Source organism: Hydra vulgaris, chromosome 02 (genome assembly GCF_038396675.1).
Source record: "Hydra vulgaris chromosome 02, alternate assembly HydraT2T_AEP".
Classification (NCBI taxonomy): Eukaryota; Metazoa; Cnidaria; class Hydrozoa; order Anthoathecata; family Hydridae; genus Hydra; species Hydra vulgaris.
The window spans coordinates 57,001,113-57,025,466 of NC_088921.1; the positions used below are offsets into that span (position 1 = coordinate 57,001,113).

The following is a 24,354-nucleotide window of genomic DNA, read 5'->3' on the forward strand; positions in this document are numbered from 1 at the left end:
TGCGGAGAACACAAAGAACCTCGACAATTTCAAATGCGAACTTACTTTTTTCCGGAGTCTTAACTTATTGAAATCTAAAAAATTTATTTTTTATCACAAAGGGCTTGGTGTGCGGCTCTTAGTCGATAATTTGTAAGTTTTGTTGATTACGGATAAATTAAACTAAAAATAAAAGCATATTTTCATTGCAATTGGAAGCAAAAGGTTATTAGAAAAATAAATAAAATGATATAAAGAAAATATAAATAAAATGTAGGAATAAAAAAAATTTCACCACCAGTAAAATGAAGTTAGTTTTAATAAGTGAAGCAAAATAAATTAATAGTTTACGTCATTTATAATACTCACTTGCAAAGCCATTTAAAGTAGCGTACAAACGATAAAACTATATGAGAAGCTTTTTTCAAAGATTTACATTTTATGAAATTCTAGTATATGCCTTTTCAAAGACATCCTGATAACTTGTTAAACGTTATATAACTCTTTTTTTTTCAACCGGTCAACCTTGGCCGGGAAGAATTCGTTTTGAGAGGTCAAAATAGCAATTTCAGTCATTTTGGGCGGTCAGTGACCGTTGACCGCCCGTTATTTTCCACGCTGATTTGCAACAATTCTTATAGAGCAAGAAAAAAATCTTTAAATGTACTCTAGGAAGCAGAACATTTTAGACGACATTTACAATTAATACTGGTACAACAAAAGCCATGATAGGAATAGATGATATGATATGAATAGGAAAATAGAACTAGTTGGTAAAGTAATGTAATAAAATAACATTACAAAAAGAATTTATTTATTTGAAAAAGTATATTACAAATTTAAACATATTTATATAATCTAATAAAAACAAGTTTCCCATCTTCATTAAAAAAAAATTATCTTTGCTACTTGAAGCAAGCTTTTTTGTCGTTTTAAATTGACATCATAACTATTTTCTTCTTTTATGACTCGCTTTACTATTTGTGCAGTCTGATTGTTGGCATTCCTTACAACTTTTTTTAGCATGTGCAAATAATATTCTAACGGAAAACAAGATATTTGGTTTAACGAGCAATCAAAATTTTCTATGTCATCACATATATGCAATAAATTGTGAATGTTATATACAGAAAATGTTTTACCAAAAATTTGTTTACAATTGTTCACAAAATATTTAGGCAATTCTTTACAGTAAGGTAAAAAGCTTTTACGCAGGTTACTATCTGGGTGTACCATAATAAATACTGAAATTGACAGTGAAAGAAAGTGTTCATAGACAGGTTCAGAAATAATTCCCTTCAAAGAAACTGGTCTAGTGTATAGAATAAATTGTCTGAATTCAGTTCCTTTCTACCTATCAACTTCAAGTAATGATCGTGGCCTTCTAGCAAAATCACTAGGAATGTAATTTCTAAATTCAATTAATCTCTCAGATATCTGCAATATATGTGCTTGTGACAGCCTAGCCATAGGACTTTTTTGGAAATAATTCAGGATTCTTTTAACAACCCCAGGACATATCAAATGCATATAGTCAAGGCAAAATCCAGAAACACATTTAATACCACCAGCTATAAGAGGAGACTTATACTTCTGATGTTGCTTATCTGACTGGCAGCTAAAATCTTCATCTGTTCGCTTACGAAATTCTTGCTCTTCATTAAACACTACCCTTACTTCCCCGGAACCTTTGATAATACACCTTTCACTGGAATAATATCCATTATGACCAACAGTCCCTTTTAAAAATGATTTTGCTAGGGCATCACATAGAAAAGCTCTAACTTTAACAGTGTGTACGACTGATTTTATTGTTATACCAGATAATTTTAAACTAAAGAATTCTTTTAAAAAATCATCTAAAAACACATCCAAACTTGATGGTTTTCGTTCCCTTGTGTATAATGCCATAATAAAAATCTTTCCACCACTAACTTCACAAAGAATCGGCCACAATTGAGTATTAGATGATTTAAATAAAGGTAATCTATCAATACTAAAACTAATTTCACTTTCAAAACCTGTGAAATTGTTTTTGATACCGGATTCTAATCCAAAATAATAATATGTACCACCACATTTTTGAACACACTGTACTTCTTGTGGTACTTTTAAAAGAGTTCTTGCATCTTTGGGTAACGTGTTACCATATCTTTGAAGTACATCAAGTAAACTATTTATAGCTGCTTGGGAACAATTAAACTTTAGACACCAGGATGCAAGGTCTCCTGATAGGTTTTCTTTACTAGGGTAAGGATTAAAAGAATTACTGTCACTAGAACTGCCAGACCAATAATCAGGTGAATTGCTCGACTCTACTTCCGTATTTTCTTCCATAGGTAAATGACTACAGCTCTGACTGCTAGTATGCAAATAATCTATAACTTCTTCTTCTTGAGGTTGTGCACAGTTGAAATTGACAGTTGACGTTGACAAACACACATCCCTACTTTCCTCTCGAACTTCCTCTAAAACTGATTTATTTAATTTTCTCCAATTCTTTAAATAATCTTTCCTCGATGCAGACATATTCTTAACAAATACTTGAAACGAAATATAACATTAATATATTAAAACTTCATTTAAAAATAAAAAAGTGCAAAAAGAAACTGATAAATATATAGTTACCATTTTTCTTTCATCTTCCGTATTTAATATTCGTCCTCCGTAAATCGACTAGGTATGTGACGGAATTAAAGACGTCTTAAACTTGATGTTCCGGAAAACGTCTTGTTAAGATGTTTTTAAGACGTCTCAAACTTGTTATTTCTAATATTGCCATCTTTACGTCAAGACGACTTGGACCAAAACGTCTTAAAGACGTCTCTTATATACGTCTTCAAGACGTCTTATGTTGGGTCGGATTTCCTTAAGAAATTCATCCCGCACGAATGGAATAAAAGTCGTAGCTCTAAATTCAACAGAGTTGGATTAACGATACGATAAATTCGCACTCTGATGATGAAGAATAGGTTGACAATTTTAAAAATTATGACATTGAGGTTGTGCTAGTAGATTAATCAGTAGACAATTTTCATTCTGTTTTGAAAAATGCGCAAAATGTTGTCAAATATATCAAAAATTCGACCATTAGAAATCAAATATTTCAGTCAAAAATAACAAAAGCATTTGGATCTGAAATTAAATTGCATCTTGACGTTCAGCATTGTTGGAATTCTATTCCCACAATGATTGATCCACTAATTAAAACAAAACTTTGCCTGTTTGAGACAGTAACTGAATTAAATATGCTTGATTCAATCAATAAGGTAGATTTTAATGCTTTGTCGATGTTGCAAACTGCCATGGAGCCAATCCAAATTGCTGTTGAGACACTGAGTCGTGAAAGTTCAACGCTTTTGAAAGCTATTATTGGCTTTATGCTGGAAAACTTTTGAATTTAAATAACAACATCGGAAAGGAGTTATGTGAAAATCTCAAGAGCGAACAAGTGAAAGATGAAATAACGATGTGATAAACTTATTAAGATCACTAAGAGATCCTACGAATATTCCATCAAGAGACACTTGGCTCTTTGCTGGAATATTAGCAAAAAGAATTTTCGGTTTTCGAGGAGATAAAGAAACTTCTGATTATGGTGATTCTGAAGGTCATCAGACTAGTTCAGCTTCAATATCTCTTCAATATGAGTTAGATTTATTGCTGACAAAGGAAAAAGTTATTTCTATTACGACAGTTAATGGTGAGTTCAATGTTGTGATTAATGTTGTGATAATATTATTTCTTTAGAACCGACAATGTTGTGATAAATATTATTTCTTTAGATTTCTTTATTGCTGGTGACAAAATTGGTTATGATGCAAGCAACATCGATGGCGCCATTGGCGACATATAAAAACGAGCCAAAAAATAAAGTTTTTGCTAGATTGTATTTATATATATTAATATTGTCAAAAAATTTTTTTTTTTTTTTTTTTTTTTTGGTACTGATATTTAATTATTTTTGCAATAATCTTATTATTATCCTAATGAGGGTTGCCACATGTATTGAATCCCTAAACACGTGTATATTAAATTAATCAACAATATTTATTTGCTATTATTCTAAACTGCCTCGTTTTTCAAAAATGATCGCCCTACAAAATTCAACGGTACGATCTGATAGGTGATGAGTAATCTAAAAATGTAGAAAATTTTTTTGCAAAATAAAAGTAGTTCACATGTTTAGACGAACTAATATATAATTACATAGGTTAGCAGTTCCCTGATTCCATAATGCTTTAATTTATTACTCATTAGCGGTAAATTATAATAATAAAAAAAATTATTTTCGCGCGCGTTGTGTAGTTAATCAATTAGTTTATACGTCTCCAGTGACGTCATCATCCAGTGAAATATTTCAATAAGAGTTTTGACAAAACTTTAAAAAAAATCAAGTTTCACTTCACATAGTAAATAATTTTTTAATTACAAGCAATAATTAATTATATATTTATAAGATTTTGAATGAACATTGCTCATGTTAATTCTAAATAAATTCTTTAAACAGTTATATTTTTGCACTCAAAAAAAATAAAACTTATATGTGTAAATGACTGCTAAAAACGAGCGTCACGAGCGCCTCTTAATTTTCTAGTGCGCAAATAATAATAAACGAATGGAAAAAGAATCTCAATACTTTAAAATGCGATTGACTATAAAACTGTTGGACTTTGAATTAGTAAAACAATACACCATAATAGTTCTTGTAATTGCTTTTTATCAAAACAATACAATAGCTATTGTAATTGATTTTCGTCCCAGCAATACAATACAAAAGTTATTGTAATTGTTTTACTAAAACTATTGTATTGTGTTTTACATCGCAGCAACACAATACAATAGTTTTAGGATTTCAATGTATTGTTAGAACAAAAACAATTGAAAATTTTTATTATAACTGTTTTTCATAACAGCAATACAATAACAATAAATAATGTTTAAATTACATCTCTGGTAACTGTAATGTGTTATTGTATTTAACTTTTACAGTTACAATTATACAACAGTCTTGACTTTGTATTTAGAACAAAAAAAACTTTCTTAGTTTTTTAAAAATTTTCAAAGTTATTATTTAAAATTTAGAAAGTTTTAAACTAGTAAATTGAATATGTTTCAAAGTGATTCAACTGAAAGAGCATTTTCTTAAAAATACTTTATCAAACAAAATACTGTTTACATTTTCTAAAAGAGAAAGTTTTTTTTCTAAATTGATCTTTTTTTACATTATGATATTTCCTAATGTTTTTTGTTCAAAAAAATTTAGATAGAAGTAATAGTGACCAAATATATGTTAACTTACCCTGCTGTTGCTGATATTGAGTTTATAATTGGTCAGTAACAACAAAATAAACAATAAAAACTAAAAATTAGCCTCCTTTTAAATGTTTTAAAAGAAAAAATTTATAATTAAAGTTCAGCTGTATAAAAAAGTTATATAAATGTCTAAATGTCTATTATACAAAAGCATAAAAAATGTCAATTATTCAAAGCATAAAAAAAGTCAATTATACAAAGCATAAAAAATTAGCATAGCGTTCATGTTAATTACCGAAACCTTAAAATTCTATTAAAAAAAAGCGTTTTTAAAAATTATAATAAAAATTTGGAATTAGATTTAATTATGTTCTTGATCGTAAAATTTTTGCAAATAAAAAGTGAGAAAAATATAACACCAGGAAGAATTTTTTTATTGATTATCTTAGGATAAAAATCTTTTCATGAAAAAATATTTTTATTTCTTAACTTTTGAATTTTTACGGGAACAGTATTTCCTTGATTTTTTCAAATCTTTATTTTTAGCTTCATGGAATCCTAATTAAGCAAACCGATTGTCAATAATAGACTTTCTATTACTTCAACTCAATAAATCAAGATCTTTTGAAGACTCTGAGGAATGTAATTAAAATGCTCCAAGCATAAATAGAGCTTTTCAGTTTACAGAAATAGTAAGCGAAACTTACTGATATTTATTTCGATTCTATTTGATATACAAATTAGGATCAAGTGCAACTTTATAATTAGTTATTTTTAGTAATTTTGTATTTTAATTGATGCCCTATCATACAGAGGTATACTCTGCCTGATAAGCAACAATGGTTAGGAAGAAGACATAACTTTTTCCGAAACTTTATTTTTCGAAAGTCCTTTACATAGAGTTTAGCAAGATTCTCAGCTTTTAAATACAGTTCTTTGAAAATTATCAAACTTTTGATTCATGCTTGAAATAGCTTCACAAAAAAAAAAGGATTTTTTTCAGATGTAATTACATCTGGAAAAAAATAATGCCTTATTTTAACCAGATGTAGTGATATATAGAAACTTTTTCAGATGTAACTACATCTGGAGAAAATTTTTCCAGATGTTATTGCCAGATCTAGTTACATCTTTCTAAAGATGTTGTTAGTGGTCGTTTAATTTTCAGATGATATTGGACAAACGATATTAGAGTAAAAGAAAAATACAGATGATCTTGGACTACTTCAAAGATACTGTTGGACAGATGCAGTAATCTTTTACCAAACCTAGTATTTGACCTAGTAGATCTCTGCATTTGCGAGCTTAAAATGCTGACGAAAGGTATTTTAAAACCTGTATTAATTGCAGCGTGTTTTTATTAATAAATAACGTGAGATGTTTATTTAAATAGAAATAAAAATACATTAGAAAGCCACAGCACAACAATTACAAATCTGAATTTCCTGTTAAATTTGAATACTAGGAGGCCAACAGGGACCAGAAGGTCTAAAGTACAGGGGGGCTAAAGTACTTAACACGGCCCTGAGAGTTTATGGTCTAATTTTATTATTTCATAAAGTAACTTGAGTTAAAGACTTTATCAAATTTTTTTATTATATAGAATTGCTTTGATTTTATAAAATTGTTTTGATTGAAATAGTTTCAAAGCAGTTCGCAAAACCACATTAATGTATTTTTGATCAGACGCGGACGTACCATTAAGATAAAGGTAGATGGCTGCCTGGAGCCCCCAATCAGCAAGGGCCCCGGGCCCCCGCTAGTTTTCTACGCCCCTAACATTTCCTCTGCATTGTTAATGTACGTTTGAAATCAAAATAATCATAGTTACGATGAAAACTCACATCAAACGAAATATAATGTAAGATCGGGAAGCGGGAGACAAGAAGAAAGAAAGATAAAGCAAACATACGAAAGCGGAGCAGAAAAACGGAAAAAGCGTGAAAAAAACAAAATATATGTTTCTACACTACCAAATTTGACAACATATTTTAATGTGTCTACAACGTCGTCGATGGCTGATAATGACGGGCGGCTCATTGAAAGTGTGGAGGATAGAGAACAGGACAGCATACCGGAAGAACAAGTGAATGCCAAGGGTGTGGCGCTTCAAGGCGAAGAGGAGGATTCACAAGATGAGGTATGATGATAGAAGGATGTACATTACAGTTTACGTAGATGTATTTAAGAATTTTAGGAATTATTTTTTAGATTAAGCTTAGGTAATATAGACTCTCACTGACAGTAAATATCTGAGACAATCACTATTTTCATGTTTTGTGTAGTGTATCAAAATATTAAAACGATATTCGGTCTGTAACTCTTCTGATTTAAACGAGGAGAGATAGAGGAGATTTTGATATTTTACCTACTTTAGCTCCCAACCCTGCTTGTTTATTACATTTTTTAAATATTTCAAGTTAAGATTTAAGGACCATACATTAAAGAGATCTAAAATATTCTACAAAGTTATTCATGAAAATTATTTTTCTTAACCATTTTACAAAAATATTTGACTGTTAAAACTTCAACCATCATTGTTTCATCATTTCCCCATATTACCCCCATTATTTGTAATACAAAATACAACTTGTAGCTGTCAGTATAATGCAAAAAATATTTTTATGTTAATTTGTTTGCTTTTGAAAGAAATGTCATTGTTAGTTTAAAAAACAGAATTAAAAGGCTAGAAGAAGTAAATTTAATTATTATCTAAAATGTTAGAATAGTTAAATGAAAAATGGCATTATTTGAGTCATTTTGCGTAAGTCTTAAAGTTTAAAAAGAAGTCAAAACCTTCAGTCTTGATTATGGAGACTTGGATGACTAAGAGCCTTCACAGGCATGTAATAAATGTTATGGACCATACATTGAACAGATCTAAAATATTCTACAATGTTATTCATAAAAATTATCTTTCTTAACCATTTTAAAAAATATTTGACGGTTAAAACTTCAACAATGTCTTCTTTTTCCTTTTAGACGCTGTAAATCAAGAAGTCCCTTCACTGTCTGGTGATCGTGGTTTGGCATATGATCCAACACTGTGGCCAAAAGACTTGAATGACAAAGAACAATGCTCTATTGTTCAAACAGGCCCTGTTCAGCTAAACATCGACTTCCCTTGAAATCCAGATGGCCGTAGATTTACATCACATTATTATCACATGGTAATGAAAAGCGGAGAGAAAATTACACGATTCTGGCTAATCTACAGTAGACCAAAAAACTCAGCTGTATGCTTTTGTTGTAGACTGTTTAGAAATGGAAAAACCCAATTGAGTTCCAGTGGTTTCAGCGACTGGAAAAATATCCACGCGCATCTTAAGCAGCACGAGAATACTGATGAACACATCATCAACATAAAAAAATGCCACACACTGAGTGACAGACTTCAAACAGACACAACCATTGATCAGACAAGCCAAGGTCTAATAAAAGCTGAAGTTACAAGATGGAAAAAAATTTAAAAAGGTTAGTTGCTATTGTAACTCACCTTGCAGAGCGAAGTATTGCTTTTAGAGGTCACAGAGGTCACAGAGTTGTATGAACATGGCAATGGCAACTTTTTGGGCCAAGTAGAATTGCTGGCCAAGTTTGACTCGTTGATGAAGGAGCATCTGAAAAGAATCCAGGAGAAAAAAATCTCTGATACATACCTGAGCAAGACCATCCAAAATGAGTTAATAGGAGTTATTGCACAGAGTGTCACTGATGTCATTGTACACCTCAATAAACTGCACTTGGACATCGCTGACCTTCGTGGACAATCCTATGATAACGGAAATAACATGAAAGGGAAACAACAGGTTGTTCATAAGAGAGTCCTAAAGGTTAACAAAAAAGCCCTGTGTGTGCCATGTGGAAGCCACACCCTAAACTTAGTGGTTGGTGTTGCTTCCAAGTCTTCCGTGATATCCCTCAACTTCTTTGGGTTATTGCAAAGGCTGTACACTTTGTTCAGTGGGTCTGTTCATCGGTGGATAATTCTCCACCAGCATGTGCAAGGATTTTCTATCAAGGCTTTGTCCACAACAAGATAGGAGTGTTGGGTGGAGGCTGTGAAACAAGTACGTTATCAGCTCGCAGACATTGTGAAAGCTCTAACTGCTTTGAAAGAGTATGCACAGGAGAAAAAAGATGCAGAGTGTGCATCAAGTGCTGACAACCTCTGCAAAGACATGACAAAAATGCCTTTCTTGGTGAGTATCAATGTTTGGTATAATGTGTTGTATCACATAAACAGATTCAGTAAGATCTTGCAGAACCCCAATGTATCCATTGAAACAGTAAGAAGAGAAATACTGTCTTCATCAAAATATCTTGAAGATTTCAGAGATAATGGATTTAATGCTGCAAAAACTGATGCTAAGAAGAATTAAAAAACACTTGAGGTGGAGATGAGCTAGCCTGAGGAGCGACAGAAAAAGGCAAAGAGGCAGTTTGAGTATGAAGGGAGAGAGGAAACACTTTCAACTCCAGAGAAGCGCTTCAAAAGAGACTTTTTCTCCACTTAGTTGACACAGCCATAGTCACATTAAGGGAGAGATTTTCTCACCTACAGAGCTTCTTTTACTTATATGGATTTCTTTACTCCACTAAGTCACTGAGAAACACAGTTCAGGAAGGGAAGCTGGGTGAATGCTGAAAATGAAAGTAATTGGCGCTGTCAGATCTTTCCCCTCACAGATCTTAACACCATTTGAGATGTTAGATTATATATATCAGCAGAATGTGCTTGACTTGTATCCAAATTTAAGCATAGCACTAAAACTGCTACTCACCCTCCCTGTGACTGTAGCTTCAGTTGAAAGAAGTTTCTCAGTACTTAAACAACTAAAAACATACCTGAGGTCCACCATGTTACAGGACAGGCAGTCTTTCCTTGCTGTCATTGCCATTGAACATGAGGTCAGAAAAACAATGGACATGGACACACTTATACAAAGGTTTGCAGAGGCCAAAGCCCGCATGGTTAAGTTCAGCAAGTGATGCCAACTGTGCCAGCTAGCTCAAAAGTGAGAATATTGTTAAAGCTGAATAACTAAATACAGTATTATCAAAAAAATACACTTGAAACAAACAAACAAAAAAGATCTTAAAGGGAATATAATAAAGAAACGAAGAGGTGTACAGTTACAAAAGCATAGAGAATGAATAAAGGAGAAAAAAAGGGACAAAGAGAAGAATACACCCACATTCCAGGGAAAGAGGAATAAAAGAGGAGACACAAATAGGGAGCCTAAAAGAGAGAAAAAGAGTAAAGGTAGTACTTTATAAATCAGTAAATTACATTAATGCATGCCTTTTATATTTAACCTGTTGTGCTCTCATGTGATTATTTTTCTTCAGTAAAACAAGATAGAAGACAACTTCTAAGCAGAGGTCCAGCTGAATAATCAAGGTAATTCATGATCACATAATGCAGTAAAAACACACGCAGGTAAGTGAGTTTATTTCTTCTTGCATTAACATATTTGTTGTGTTTTTTTAGATCCAATCTTTAACCACACGTCACTAAAGACCAGTAACAAGACAGAAGACAATTTTTACAGAAGTCTAGCTGAATAATCAAGGTAATTCATGATCACCTAATGCTGTAAAAACACAGTACAGTACAGTGAGTTTATTTCCTCCAACAATTTTTTTTTCAGATGCAGTTTTTACCTAACATAACAGAAGACCATTAAGTACAAATTGTTATCCATACATATCCATACAAACCTCACGATTAATCTCTGCCAACTTCTTAAACCATGGGTATTCAACTGGCAGCCCGCAGCCTCACACAGCTTGCAAGGTCTGGTCCACCAGACCGGGTTGGATTAGGCCCGCAGGCTGCCAGATGAAAACCCCTGGTTTAGAGAGTTGACAGAGATTAATCATTCATTTTTTAAGCACAAACTACAAGTTTTATACTTTATCAATATAAGTTATTATAAAAAGTTAAAGTTCTAAAGTTAAAATCAGCCATAAATGGTTAATTTTGAGTTGATATAGCCTCCTATATGGGAAGTGAAACATATTTTGCTTCAGTCCAGTTGTTATTTTTTTTAATTACTATTTTTTTGTTTGTTTTATTTTTTCACCTTTAAGGATTTAATATGACCTGGATGACTGAGAATCTTTAACAACCTCTGCTGTTTGATATATTGCGTAGACAACAATTTCAATTGAAATCTATAAAGTCAAAAGACAAATAACAAGTTTTACAAAAAAAAAACCAATAACTTTTTTATTGTCCTTTTTACAGGTTGCACAAGAGAGTCTCTTGTCTGGATATCATGCTATCCATATCGGGCCAGTGGGTGAATTCACCTCCAAGTACTGCATCTTCAACACAGACTTTTTCACATTTATCTGACAACTAAAATAATTAAAGATATAAAAATCTTCTAATTTAGGAAAATATTATATTCTTACTATATTGTTCACATCTCTAGTCATCTGTGTTTAGTTAGTTGAATTTTGATTTAAAACTTGATTTAGAGCTTTTTTATTGCAATAATAAATCAAAAGTTTTTGAAAAACGATTTTAATAAGTAATTGTACCTTATTAAAGTAGAGAAAAAATTGTTGATTTTATGGTATGGTTCACAGCTTTAGAGTATGAAAATGAAAACCTTTGACCCTCAAAGCCTAATGATATTTTTAGGCCAGGAAAAATAAAATTTCAGTCCTCAAGGTCCACAGCCCTGCATGTTTTATTTTTTTTATTTCTCTAACACATCTGATTCAGTCAGTGAATTATCTCTTCCAAGTTCTGCAGAAGCCTGAAAATCATCCATTCATTCGAATCAGATGTGTTGGAGCAGATAAACGAGTAAAACGTGCAGAGCTGTAAAACCTCAAGGACCAGAATTGATTAACCGTGATTTTCGGAGACTTGGGGGGAGCCCCTTTACAAAGGTTTGCCTGGGGCCCGAAAATGTCTAAGTCCGCCACTGTTTATGAGTAAACCAATATTTTTAAGTTCAAAATTACCTGACTAAACATTAATTGTAAAAATAATGAAAACCAATTCTTAGTATCATAATGTCAAAGATATAAGAAAAATGGCCAGCCGAACCCTATTTAAAAATTTTGAAAAATGACCAACCTAAATATTTATTAAAAGTAAAGTTACGGAAAATATATTTACGGTAAGTACAAATAAGTCCTCAAGCCCAGTCTACATGTTGTTTACTAACAAATATGGCTGCTGTTATGAGTTGGTGCGTCGGTTAACGCGCACATGTTTTGGCCATTTTAATATTTTATTTAATATATTGAAAAGTACATTTTAGGCATTATTGGGCAAAGTAACTTTAAAAAGAGTATTAAATAAAATTCCAGATGTATTTAAAATATCTCTTATACAAGGTATACTATTTCAAAAATATTTTATTTTGATAAAAAAACTTTTTTATTTAGACTGTATATCAATACTCTATTTAAGTATTAAGATACTTTCTATTAAATATTATTTGTACCATGTTTTTTGAATCAATCTTTTTTGTAACAATTTATTTATGTAACTGCTATATTGTTAGTTAACTGCATTATACTATAGTCAACCTATAAACACATAAACGTCAAAACAACGGTTATAGACAAAACGTTTAGTTTTGATCGGTTATCCGTTCAGAATAAATTTTTTTTTAAGTTTAACCTTTAGAAAAAAGCTCCAAAAAATATAACTTTTTTTATACTAAAAAGCAAAAAATAAACTTTTTAATTTAAATTTAACATTCAATTAACTAAAGATTGACAGGTCTGCACATGGTTCATTTCAAAATAAACCTGTCAATCTTTAGTTTACTGAACTAGTTTATATTATTAAATTAAATTTTTTTTTAATTTAAAAACCCCCTGATTTACTTTACTGGTAAAATTTGCAAACTACGTTAAAGAAAAAAAAGTTCCTTTTTTTTTTCTTTTTATAACATCTTCACTTCCAACAAGAACTTCGAATTCTAGATTTGTTTTACTTGATTAGTAAAATAAACTTGTTTTGCTGTAATTTATTTTGTTGCAGTAGTTAAAAAAGGTAATATCTTTAAACAAAAAAAAAATTTATAGATAACGTTATGATGTAAAAATCACGTGTGCATTTTTTACGTAGTACTAGAACATGATCACTTGGTTTGTTTTTTTGATATTGATGGAAGCTACAAACTGTTCAAATATATGTGAGTTGTTTGTTAAAGTATTACTTATTTTTAATTACCCAATTTTTATTAGTTAATTTTATTGTTATTCATTATTAAATAAGTTAAGTTAGAATTTTTTTTTTCAACATCTTCACTTCCAAGAAGGCTGCAAGTAACCACTATACGAGTTGGAAGTTACTGGAAGAAAAAAAAAGAAGTTTATTGAGCAAAATAACGATTGACAGATAACTTAAAAGATTGCAAATTATATTAATCAGGAAAGGAAGATGAAGGAAGTGAATTCCTAAGAACTGATGTTAAAAAAAAAAAAAAACTAGATGAGTAAGAATTTTTGGAGCACTTTGGAACAGTCACAGTAAAATTATGAGACTTTATTGAATGATGAGTAATACCGGAATGAATTTTAGTAAATGGCATAAGAGGTGCTAACTCTTTTGAGCAGTATCCCTTATAGTATTTATAAGAAAGATGTAATAATGATTGGATGTTGGCTGCAAGAGCATGACAAACTATGTTTACAATTTGTTTTTTCACTTTGTCTAAAAGAGAAAGAACATGGTTGAAAGATCCGCCCCAGATATGGCAACATTATTCCATAAAAAGGCGGATTTGAAATTTATAGAGATAAAATCCAGAGTAAGAAAGTGGCAAGCATGGTTAAAAGATGCAACCTTAGCAGATATATGGTTTCCAAAAAAGATCAAATGTAAGAGTTGATCCTAGAATATAAAGGGTAGATGACTGATCGAGTACATTACTGTTCATAAGTATAAGGAGATCTAGATTATTGTGATAACAATTAACTAAAGAAATTGAGTTTTATCTGATTTAAAATTCACCAGCCGCTGAGAGTCGCTGATGATACTACCATTCCTTCTTGTCTTTGTTAAGAAAAGAAGGAATGGTAGTCTCATCAGCGAACAATGCTACCTTAGATGTGAGAATTTCTGGAAGATTGTTAATGTAAGTTAAAAAGAGTATAGAGCCGATGATAGAACCTTAAAGACCCCCTGAAGTTACAGGATATAAAGGAGAGTACTGTCCATTAAGAACAATTTTTATACTATGAATGGTAAGGAAAGATTCAATAATCTTAAAGATGTTACCTGATACACCTTAAGAGGAAAGATTATGGAGAAGACCAGCATGCCAAATTTTTGTAAAGGCTTTATAAATGTTGAGAGCGATAGCCTTGGCCTCTCCACATCAATCTAATGCACAAAAAACCTATCAGTTGTTATATATGTATTGATCAGAAAGTAAACTATTAGAATCAAGATAAAAAATTAAGTGTTTGTTAATTAAAGACTCAAAAACCTTGCTTATGATAGAAAGAAGACTAATGGGACGGTAGTTAGATAAGTCAGATAGCTCTCCAGAATTTTTGAAAGTAGGGATAACAGATACTTTCCTGCAGGATGGAAAACAAGATATAGATAAGCACTTGTTAAATAGTTTTGAAAGTATAGATGACAGCTCCGGAGAACACTTTTGCATCACTATAACAGGTTTGATATCCAGACCACAAGCTGTAGAAGAGTTTAAGTAGAAAATCATTTTAGATACAGAAGCTGGAGTAATACAAAAATCAGGCAATGGACAAACCTGTGTGTCAGCTATTTCAGGTAGAATGCAACTAGTGGAATCAAGAGCCTAATTTTTGAGATAAAATACAAGATTTTGTGATCTGAGTATAGGGGGCTTTATTGTCTGACTAAACCTTTTTACAATAGTTTCTAGCAATAGTTAACAGACACCTGTTTTATGGAGAACTATTTTGCTGATAGGTATGAAAGTAATGATTTTGATTTAAAATTGCAGCAGCACAATGAGAGGAAAACCATAGAGAAGAGTGAGGCTAGACATGGAATTGTGGAGAGGGGATAAAAGGTTCCATGTCAGTCTAAATCCAAGAAGTTATGTAAGATGTACATTTGTCAGTAGGGAGATGAAAGATTTCTACCCAAGGGCCATCACCAAGAAAATCACACAGAAAAAGTCCCAGTCAGCTTTAAGGTAATTATAAGAGGTACAATGATATGGGGATTCTAATGATGAGGAAGAATGAGATAATAGTTTTAGAGAGATGAAACCATGATCAGAAGCACTTAAGGGTGAATGTGGAGAAACTGAGCTTTAACTAGGATCAAAAACAAGACATAAGTCCAGTAGAGAAGGTAAATGATTTGGATTGTCTGGAAAGGGAGGAAAATTGGCTATTTAAGTTAAAGATTGAGAAAGTCAATAGTTGTGGGCCTTAATGCCTTAATGAGTCACTGACACTAGAGTCAAGCTATTCAGTGTGGTGAGCAGTAAAGGATAAAGAGAAAAATAACATTGAAAAGAGTGCAGTCTTGAGACAAAGGAGAACGATTTAAAACAAAGAGGAAGGTGATAGAGTGAAGTGATGCTAAATGAAACCACATAATAAAATAGTCTGTGGATTGAATCCTAGTTTCCCTACAAATGGCTGAATTCTCACGAATATAAATGCCCAGGCCAAGCATGTGACTATTGGAGTCTTTACGAAGTAAAGTCAGATAACTATTAACACTAAGATCACAAGATGAGACTGCCAAACTTGAAATAGTCTCACAAAGAGCAAGTAGTTCTTGTGAATTTTGCAAGAGCTGAAAACAGATAAAAAGTTAGTTTGAAGACCAAAAATATTAGTGAATGATAGATTTAGAGAACTTGATGATGACGATGGTTTTTTTGAGTTTTATAGTTTTTTGGTACTTTAATCATTTTTAAGTTTGTTAAAGAACCTGACTCAAGCACAAATAGTACTCAGTACACTATTTAATAATCCAAGAAATTGCCTTATTACTATTAATAAATCCTAAGCCCAAACAAAAGGCTCCAAACATGGCTTTGACAATGTACACCAAAAGCACTTACAGGGACACCATCTATGCGCAACATGGCACTGTTAGTACTCTGATATTTTACAGCTGTTGATGGAACCAGCCTCTCTGAGAGCTACCAGAGAGTTTGGGAAAACCTGACTACCAGCCGGTCTCAGAAACATAAAACTGAGTTTTAGAGGTGTACCCTCATTAGAAGATAACAGAATGAGTTACAGAATACAGAAAAGCAAAACTCATGCATTGAGTCAAGAAGATCCAACATTCAACATCCTAAACTGGAAACAATGTATTATAAATACTTCTCCGTCAGCCTAATAGATAAGGTTGGTCAACAGATAAAATCTTATTCCCCTTTAATTATTTGGCTAAGTCACCTTTTACAAGATTGTAGCTGGATTTATTTAACGTCTGCCCAAGATGAGTATTTTTACTGACACACCATCTCTATTACTTTAACAAGACACCATCTCATCTTTTTATATATTAGTTATTACTCTTGTACTCTTATTTTTGAAAAATTACGTTTTATGTCAATTTAAAGTAATAAATTTCCTGTTATTTTGAATAATCCTAAAGCATTAAAAAGTTATGGTTATTCAAAAAATGAAATATTGTTTCAGGCAATTTTTCATAGGGTAGTGCGGGGCTAATTTTAACTCGATGCTAATCTAAATAGTTTATTTTTTCTGAGCTATTTTATGTATTATTCAAAAATTAAGTATGAAGTTCTGATTAAACTTGTTTTATACAAACAAAATATATTTATTCCTGCAAAAACATAACGGTTCTGGAAAATATATCAGTTTTACCATAATTGCTCAATTTTGAACTTTTTTGATTGATTTAACATTTAAAAAATAACCCATTTATTTATTATGTATTTTTTTACATTGATAGCTTTTAATATTGAGCTTTACATAGAATTTGTTGGAGAATTTTATTTTTTAGTACTTTAAACTCTTCCACCAGAATTTTGACATTAAAAAAATTAGGCTAATCCAAACATTTGTGGGGCAATTCCAAACATTGTTGGAGCTGGTCAGTGTCCCTATACAATACGGTATCTCTATTACTTATAACAAGTCATAAGTAAAGTTATAAGTAATTAATTAAATTAAATTAATTACTTATAACTTTGACAAGTCAACCAAATAGTTTTATGAAATTAAGTTTTTACAGATAAACATTGTTTTATTTGTCTTCTTCGTTTTACTTTTACTTCATTAACTTTTACCAGGTGAAGACTTCTTATTAGGCTTTAAAAAAAATGGGTTTCCCAAAAATCTAAAATAACTCCAAAAGTATTTTACAATTTCAAGACCCTCTTTCTGTAAAAAACGTAACAACTTTTTTTGAAACCATCAAAAGAGTTTATAATAAATATACTTTACATAATAATTCTAACTAATTTTATAATTTGGATGAGACCAGATTTTCTCCCAGTGAAGGAAATAAACAAGTTTTTTTAAACGCAGCGTACATTTCACCCTTAACTTAAATTCTTCTTGTGGCAAAGCTATGTTCTTAGTATTAATATGTAGAAACGCTACTGGTTTGCTTATGCTACCTTTTGTAGTTTATAAAGGGAAAAATCTTCATAACACTTGGTGTATAGGGGGTCCTAATGATACCCGATATGATGTATCGGAGTTAGGATGGATGGAAGCATATGTCTTTGAAAATTGGTTCAAAGTCAAAGTAAGTCTGTTAGTAAGAGCTTTTCAGACCTTTTCAATTGTGTAGATAGGTTAAATTTTAAATAAGGTCTTTATTCCTTACAAAATGAGTCAGCATGGAAAAGAGTGTATATAACACTATTTATGGATTGTCATGGCAGCGATCTTACATATATTCTTGCATCAGAGGCAAAGTCCAATATTGTAAGTGACTTAATTTAAAACTAACAACATTTTCCTAATTTAAATTAAATTAAGTTTATTGATAACTTTCTGCAATTTAGATTGCACTCATTTAGATTCCCCTAAATAGCAGTCACACTTTACAACCTTTAGATGCCAGTTTCTATAAATTAATGAAGCATGTTTCAAGACAATTTTTCTAAATTTATTAAGACTAACTTGGCTGAAAGTAAACAGAAAAAATTTAGAATCTGGTTTTAGAGCCTCAAATCCATATCTGTTAGATTCATCAGAAGCTGGCAATAAAAGGCAGGTGATGGCGAAGAATGCAAAAGATAATTACTCTTTTAGAAATATTGTTGCCAGCTCTTTTCAAAAAACACTCTAACAGCTATAAGCAATAAAAGAAAAAGGAAGAAAACGAGTGCAAGCAGAATGTGACAAGGTTCTCAATGTATAAGTTGCCTTAACTCTGAGAAAAGAAGAAGTGGCTTCAAAAAATAAAAATAAAAAACTTAAAAAAAAAAGGCAAACTAAAAATTTATTTACAAAAAAGAAAATGTAAGGATTTTATTTATAATTTTATCTTTCCATATTACTTCAAATACACCTATTGTTTGTCCATTGGTATTACGAATAACTCTGAAATACATGTTATCTAAAAATGTATCATGTGGTTTAAATAAAGTATTTTTTTATACACTTTTATAGACTTTTATTCTGATTAGCCTCTGCATGGGACTATTTTGAACGAGGCATATTTTTGTATCAGGATCTGCAAATACAATATGTTTTGTTTAAAAATGCTTGAAACGTTTACTTGTAAAAAAACAAGCAAAGGTATTGCAAAAACTGAAGAGAAAAAAATACAAAGCCTAAAATGTTTTTGTTTAGATTAGCCCCGCGCTACCCTATTTAAAATAGGTTTTTTAAAAGTTGTTACATTTAAAATTAACAATTAATTTTTCCCATTTTAGATATTAAATTATATTTTTAAAAGTATACATTTTCATGATTGCAAGACTGCAATAAAATATTTGTATTGTATAATTTTTTTCAGTTTTTGATTGTATGTTTTTTTTCAATTTTTATTGTGTTTAAACACCATTAAAAAAGGATTGTTAAAGCACTTTTTGAAATACAAAATATTTTCTGTATTTGAATTTAAAATTTTTATATTTAAGCTGATTTCGATTTGCCTTATTTTGTGATTAAACCGTCACCAAAGCTTGCTGTTGAGTTTTTACCTTTAATGATTGACTGTTTGATTATGGGAAACCCTGCCCCTACTATTTCTTGGATTAAAAACAATATTACAATAATTGAAAATGACAGAATCCATATTTTATCAAATGGTTCACTTTTAATCCTGAAATCAACATTGACAGATAAAGGATTGTATGTCTGTTCAGGTGAAAATGTACATGGGAGCATTCAATCAATTCCACCAATCAAAATTTTAGTGGCATGTAAGTTGTACTTTTAAGTAATTTATAGCATTCAAACCAATAATATATTTATATATTATATATTTATATATATATATATGTGTGTGTGTGTGTGTGTGTGTGTGTGTGTGTGTGTGTGTGTATGTGTGTGTGTGTGTGTGTGTGTGTGTGTGTGTGTGTGTGTGTGTATATACAGGGTGTTAGCCAGGAAAAAAATTCATACAGTGTTTTAGAGAAATTGGGAATTTAGGTGCGTCAACAAACAAAAAAAAAAGTTCATTACATTCTGTCATTTAAAAAAGTAGATACAATTTTTTAGATACAGTTAAGTTTCAATAAAAATTTTCTATTTTTGCTATGTTATTCATATAAATATTTTTCTATTTTATTTTTCAAGAATATTTTTCTATTTTATAAATATTTAATTCTAATTATTCAACTTGTTTCATTTTGAGCAATCTTCTTCAGTTTTCATTTTTAAATTGCTTCTCTTCTTTGTTTAATAGAGAGAAAACAAAAATAAAAGACAATTGTTTGCGGTTTTAATGAATGAATTAATAAATTTACTCATTGAAACTTTGATCTGTTTTAATTTCGTACATCGTTTTTAAATACAGTTTTAAAAGGTTTAAACGATTAGTTACATATATTGTCTTTAATTTTTATTTTCATTTTTAAATTATAAATGTAAAAAAAATGCTAAATAGTATCTAATTTTTAACAAAACATTTTTGACGATTTCCAAGATCCTCTTGCAACTTTTCAACTTGCTAAAACAACTTTTTAATTGACGACAGTTGATAAAAAACACTATATATTATACGTTATTTTCAGCTTTTATGAAGGAAAACAGTAAAAAAAAATTATTATAGGTTTGTAAAATCCGTAAAGTTGTAATTTGCGTAAAATCGAGATGTTTGGCAACCCTTATTATATGGAAAGATTTTTAATATTTCAGTTTTTAAATACTTTAATATTTTAAAACTAAAAATTTTAAAATACTTAAAAAAATTTTTAACTTTTTTACATAGGTTATCGTATTATTGTTCATCATATTTTATATTATAATTTTTATCATTAGATAAATTTAAAAGTTAAAAAACTTATTTAAATCGATAGCTTTTAAATGAAAGTTTCAGAAATTTTAATAACTTTTAGTTGAAAAACTTGGTTGGCTTTCCAATTTCCGTCAAATATAATGCTACCTTTTAAATCCTCGGTATAGTTAAGGCGATTTACAATTTATTCGAATTTATTTATTTGAAATTAGCGTGATTTTATACGCATATTATGTCCAAACAAAAGCTTTCAATTTAATTTTTTCGCTTCAGGTTTTTTAAATATTTGAAGAAACTTTTCTCTTTTTTATATAATTTTCTAATCCTTTTTACTACCTCTAATTGTGAATTTAAAGAACACCATTTTGGGGCCTTTAGATCACTTTCGCTCATTGGCGTTAACATGAATTTAGTTGAAATCTTTTGAAAAAGTGCCTTAACTTACTATAGATCCTAGTTCTAATCAGTTCTGACCTATATTAGCTTTATATAGTTGTCAAAATACAATATTTTTATCAATTTTTACAAAAAATACAAGAATTCCGACCAAAAAAGAACTTGCAATAAGAAAAAGTGCCAATAAACGATCAGAACAGATCATATTTTTAAACCATGATGTTCATTTTACCTAAAAATCGTATTTATTTAAAATCTTATTGGAATTTGGACAAGCGATTGGGATTTAAAGAAGATTTAAAAAAAAAAAAGAATCTACTGTTTGGGTTTTTTTGCTTCAAACATTTATATTTTATGATACTGCAAAATTTGTCATTAAATTTTTTTTGTTTTTTCATGATTCACAGGCCTGATCATTTAACGGAAATATGTCGTAGTCAACAAAATATCATACAGACACTATAGTATTTTAAAATTGCCTTAAACCGAATAAGTAACAAAGATATTTAAGGGGCAGATATAGATTCTTTCACCGCACAAGGGCAGCAACTAAATTTAATCAGCATATTTAAATATCTAGTAAATTAGATATTTTAGTAAAAAAATATATTTAAATACAAAAACAGATTTTTTTTTTTTTTTAATTTACAAATATACATTAAATATCTATGTAAATTTTGTATTTGTAAATTTAAAAAAAAATTAATTTTTGTAATTATTGTAAATATTGGTTAATAGTTAACAACATTATATTGGTTAATAATTAATAATATTATATTGGTTAATAATTAATAATATTATATTGTAAATATTGGATAATAATTAAAAATGTTATAAACATCTTCTTTTATGTTTTACGCAAATATAACATATATAATACATTTCATTGCAAGTTTTATTTTTAATTTTTTGTTGTTGTTATTTTCGGTTTACTTTACCAGCTAATTTATTTTACCGAAATTATTAATAAATCTTTTAATATAAAAATGTTATTAACTTATTTTAAATTCTAATATTTATTAATCTGTTTTTGAATAACAAAAATAAATTAACAAAATAATTTATTAAACATATTAAACAATCTTAACTGGAGAATAACTGTTGTCAATCAAAAATTAAAATTTTTTTTTTTTTCTATTTTTGAATGAATGATCTTGGTTGTTAATGACGACACGTTTTTTCACATTAAAATATCGATCTTAATTCTTAATTCATTAACTTAATTCATTTCCTTGTTGTGCGTATTAATTGCGTTTTTACTAGTCTAGCGCAACACTTTAAATCTGAGACTGATTTAATTTATATATATATATATATATATATATATATATATATATATATATATATATATATATATATATATATATATATATATATGTATATATATATATATGTATATATATATATATATATATATATATATATATATATATATATATATATTTATATATATATAGTGTGCAAAATTAACCTCAGCACTTGGCATATGCCAAGGTCTTTGCAGAGGGCTTTTTAGTATTTTAATAAAATGCCTCGGTAAAACATTTATATATAAAAATATAAAACCCTAAAATTTTAGCTACACTTGCCCCAAAAGTCAGAGAAACAAGTTGATAAAATACTTTTTTTTATTATTCTCAACAAAATTATTTTTTAATAAATTTAAAATATCATACAATAATCAATTTAAGGGGGCTTAAATAATGAAATTACTTAAACCCCCTTAAATTGAGGGGATTGAGGGGGTTATGAGTACACATTTAGTTGAGAATAGTATAAAGAATATTTTACTATTTAGGCCCCTTTCCTAGAAGTGATTTTTTAGTCTTTTATGTCTATAAAATTTTTAAAATGCAAGGCCCTTGGTCAACCCTTATAGTTTAATCTATCCTTCCTCAATTTGCGGTGTAGGTTGCAGGAGTTTTGGACTTTATCATGAATATAAAAACAAACTTTTTTTGGTATTGAAACATACTTTAAAATTATATTATATTTAAAGTCCACATAAGAAAAAATCACATTTAAAGAATTTGGAGAAAAATTATATTGATCAATATAAAAACATTTGTATAAAATAATCAAAGAGTTAAAGTTAGAGTAAAAGATGTTGTTTTTTCTCCTTTTTTGGCATGTATTTTAGAGTTTCGATATGCTTAGATATAACTCCAAGGTTTCCTCAAACAAGTCTAGCAGTTTGAAAAATTCATTGTGAACATTGTCACAAAATCATGTAGTTTTTTTGTCTTGGGTTTTCAATTTTCAAGATTAGTTTTGGGGCCTTTTTTGAGAGATATAACCTTTAATTTATTTATTTATTCAAAATCATCAAAAAAATCCAAAACCAGCAATTACTTTAGACAAATACCGCAAAGCAGTAAACACTATCTTTGAAACTTTTTGTTTGAGTATTAAGATACAAAATAGAGCAAGTTTAAATTGTTTCTTGGAGCTTCAACAGCTGATGGTCTTTGGAACCATCACTTAAATAGTACTTACAAAAGCACATCTCTTTCAAATGAATATATTTCCAAGATCTAGTTGATAATTGGTCACAGAATAACCCTAACTTTCATAAACAGATTGCCCTGGCTATCCATTATGCACTGTGAGCATACCTGGATATTTGAAACACCATCTGGAGGTTTATCAATCTTAACAACCCGAAAAGCAAATTAATAACTTGAAAAGTTCATAATAATTATCTTAAAATAGGCAAACAGCTCAATGTTAGGCGATTGATTTTATTGTTTTGATTTACCATGAATGCTAAATATGTGTTTATAATAAAAATAATATCAACTCTTTATTTAATGAACTAAGTGTTTTGACCATGGTTTCTAACCCATTTAAATCTGCAATGGCTTTGCATATTTGCATATTTTCAGAAATAACTTTTAAAATCTTTAAAGTTCCAACCTATAAAAAATATTAAATTATAATATAAAACACTATACAATTTATTTTAGTAACAGTATATTATAGTAAAGTACATAGAAACATAAAAAAATACAATAAAGTTCAAGCATGATAACCAATCCAAGGTTTATTTAAGTGATTTTACACCTAAAATCAGTTTAATAAACCTTAAAGTTGTTTTCTGATAACTCCATCTTAAATAGTGTTTGCTTTCAGTATTGTTTTCTGATAACTTTATCTTAAATTGTGTTTGCTTGCAGTGTTGTTGTGTTATGATAACTCTATCTTAAATAGTGCTTGCTTTCAGTATTGTTTTCTGATAATTCCATCTTAAATAGTGTTTCCTTTGAGTGTTCTGATAACTCTATCTTAAATAGTGTCTACTTGCAATGTTTTTAAGTAAGAACTATTGAAAAAAA

At 29.7% G+C, this 24,354-nt stretch overlaps 1 protein-coding gene across 2 annotated transcripts in view; it reads left to right on the forward strand.

The window, feature by feature from the left end:
- The first annotated feature begins 12,397 nt into the window (after nucleotides 1–12,397).
- LOC100205758 (protein sidekick-1) overlaps nucleotides 12,398–24,354 on the forward strand; it is a 76,596-nt gene continuing 64,639 nt past the window's right edge. Inside the window, exons 1-3 of one of the 2 annotated variants that reach the window (XM_065791465.1) lie at nucleotides 12,398–12,597; nucleotides 13,340–13,406; nucleotides 19,302–19,586. In XM_065791465.1, the coding sequence (XP_065647537.1) occupies nucleotides 13,349–13,406; nucleotides 19,302–19,586 (343 nt within the window). In that variant the 5' untranslated portion in view covers nucleotides 12,398–12,597; nucleotides 13,340–13,348. Of the gene's footprint in view, nucleotides 12,598–13,296; nucleotides 13,407–19,301; nucleotides 19,587–24,354 lie in introns of both variants that reach the window. The other variant, XM_065791466.1, reaches the window with a different exon arrangement.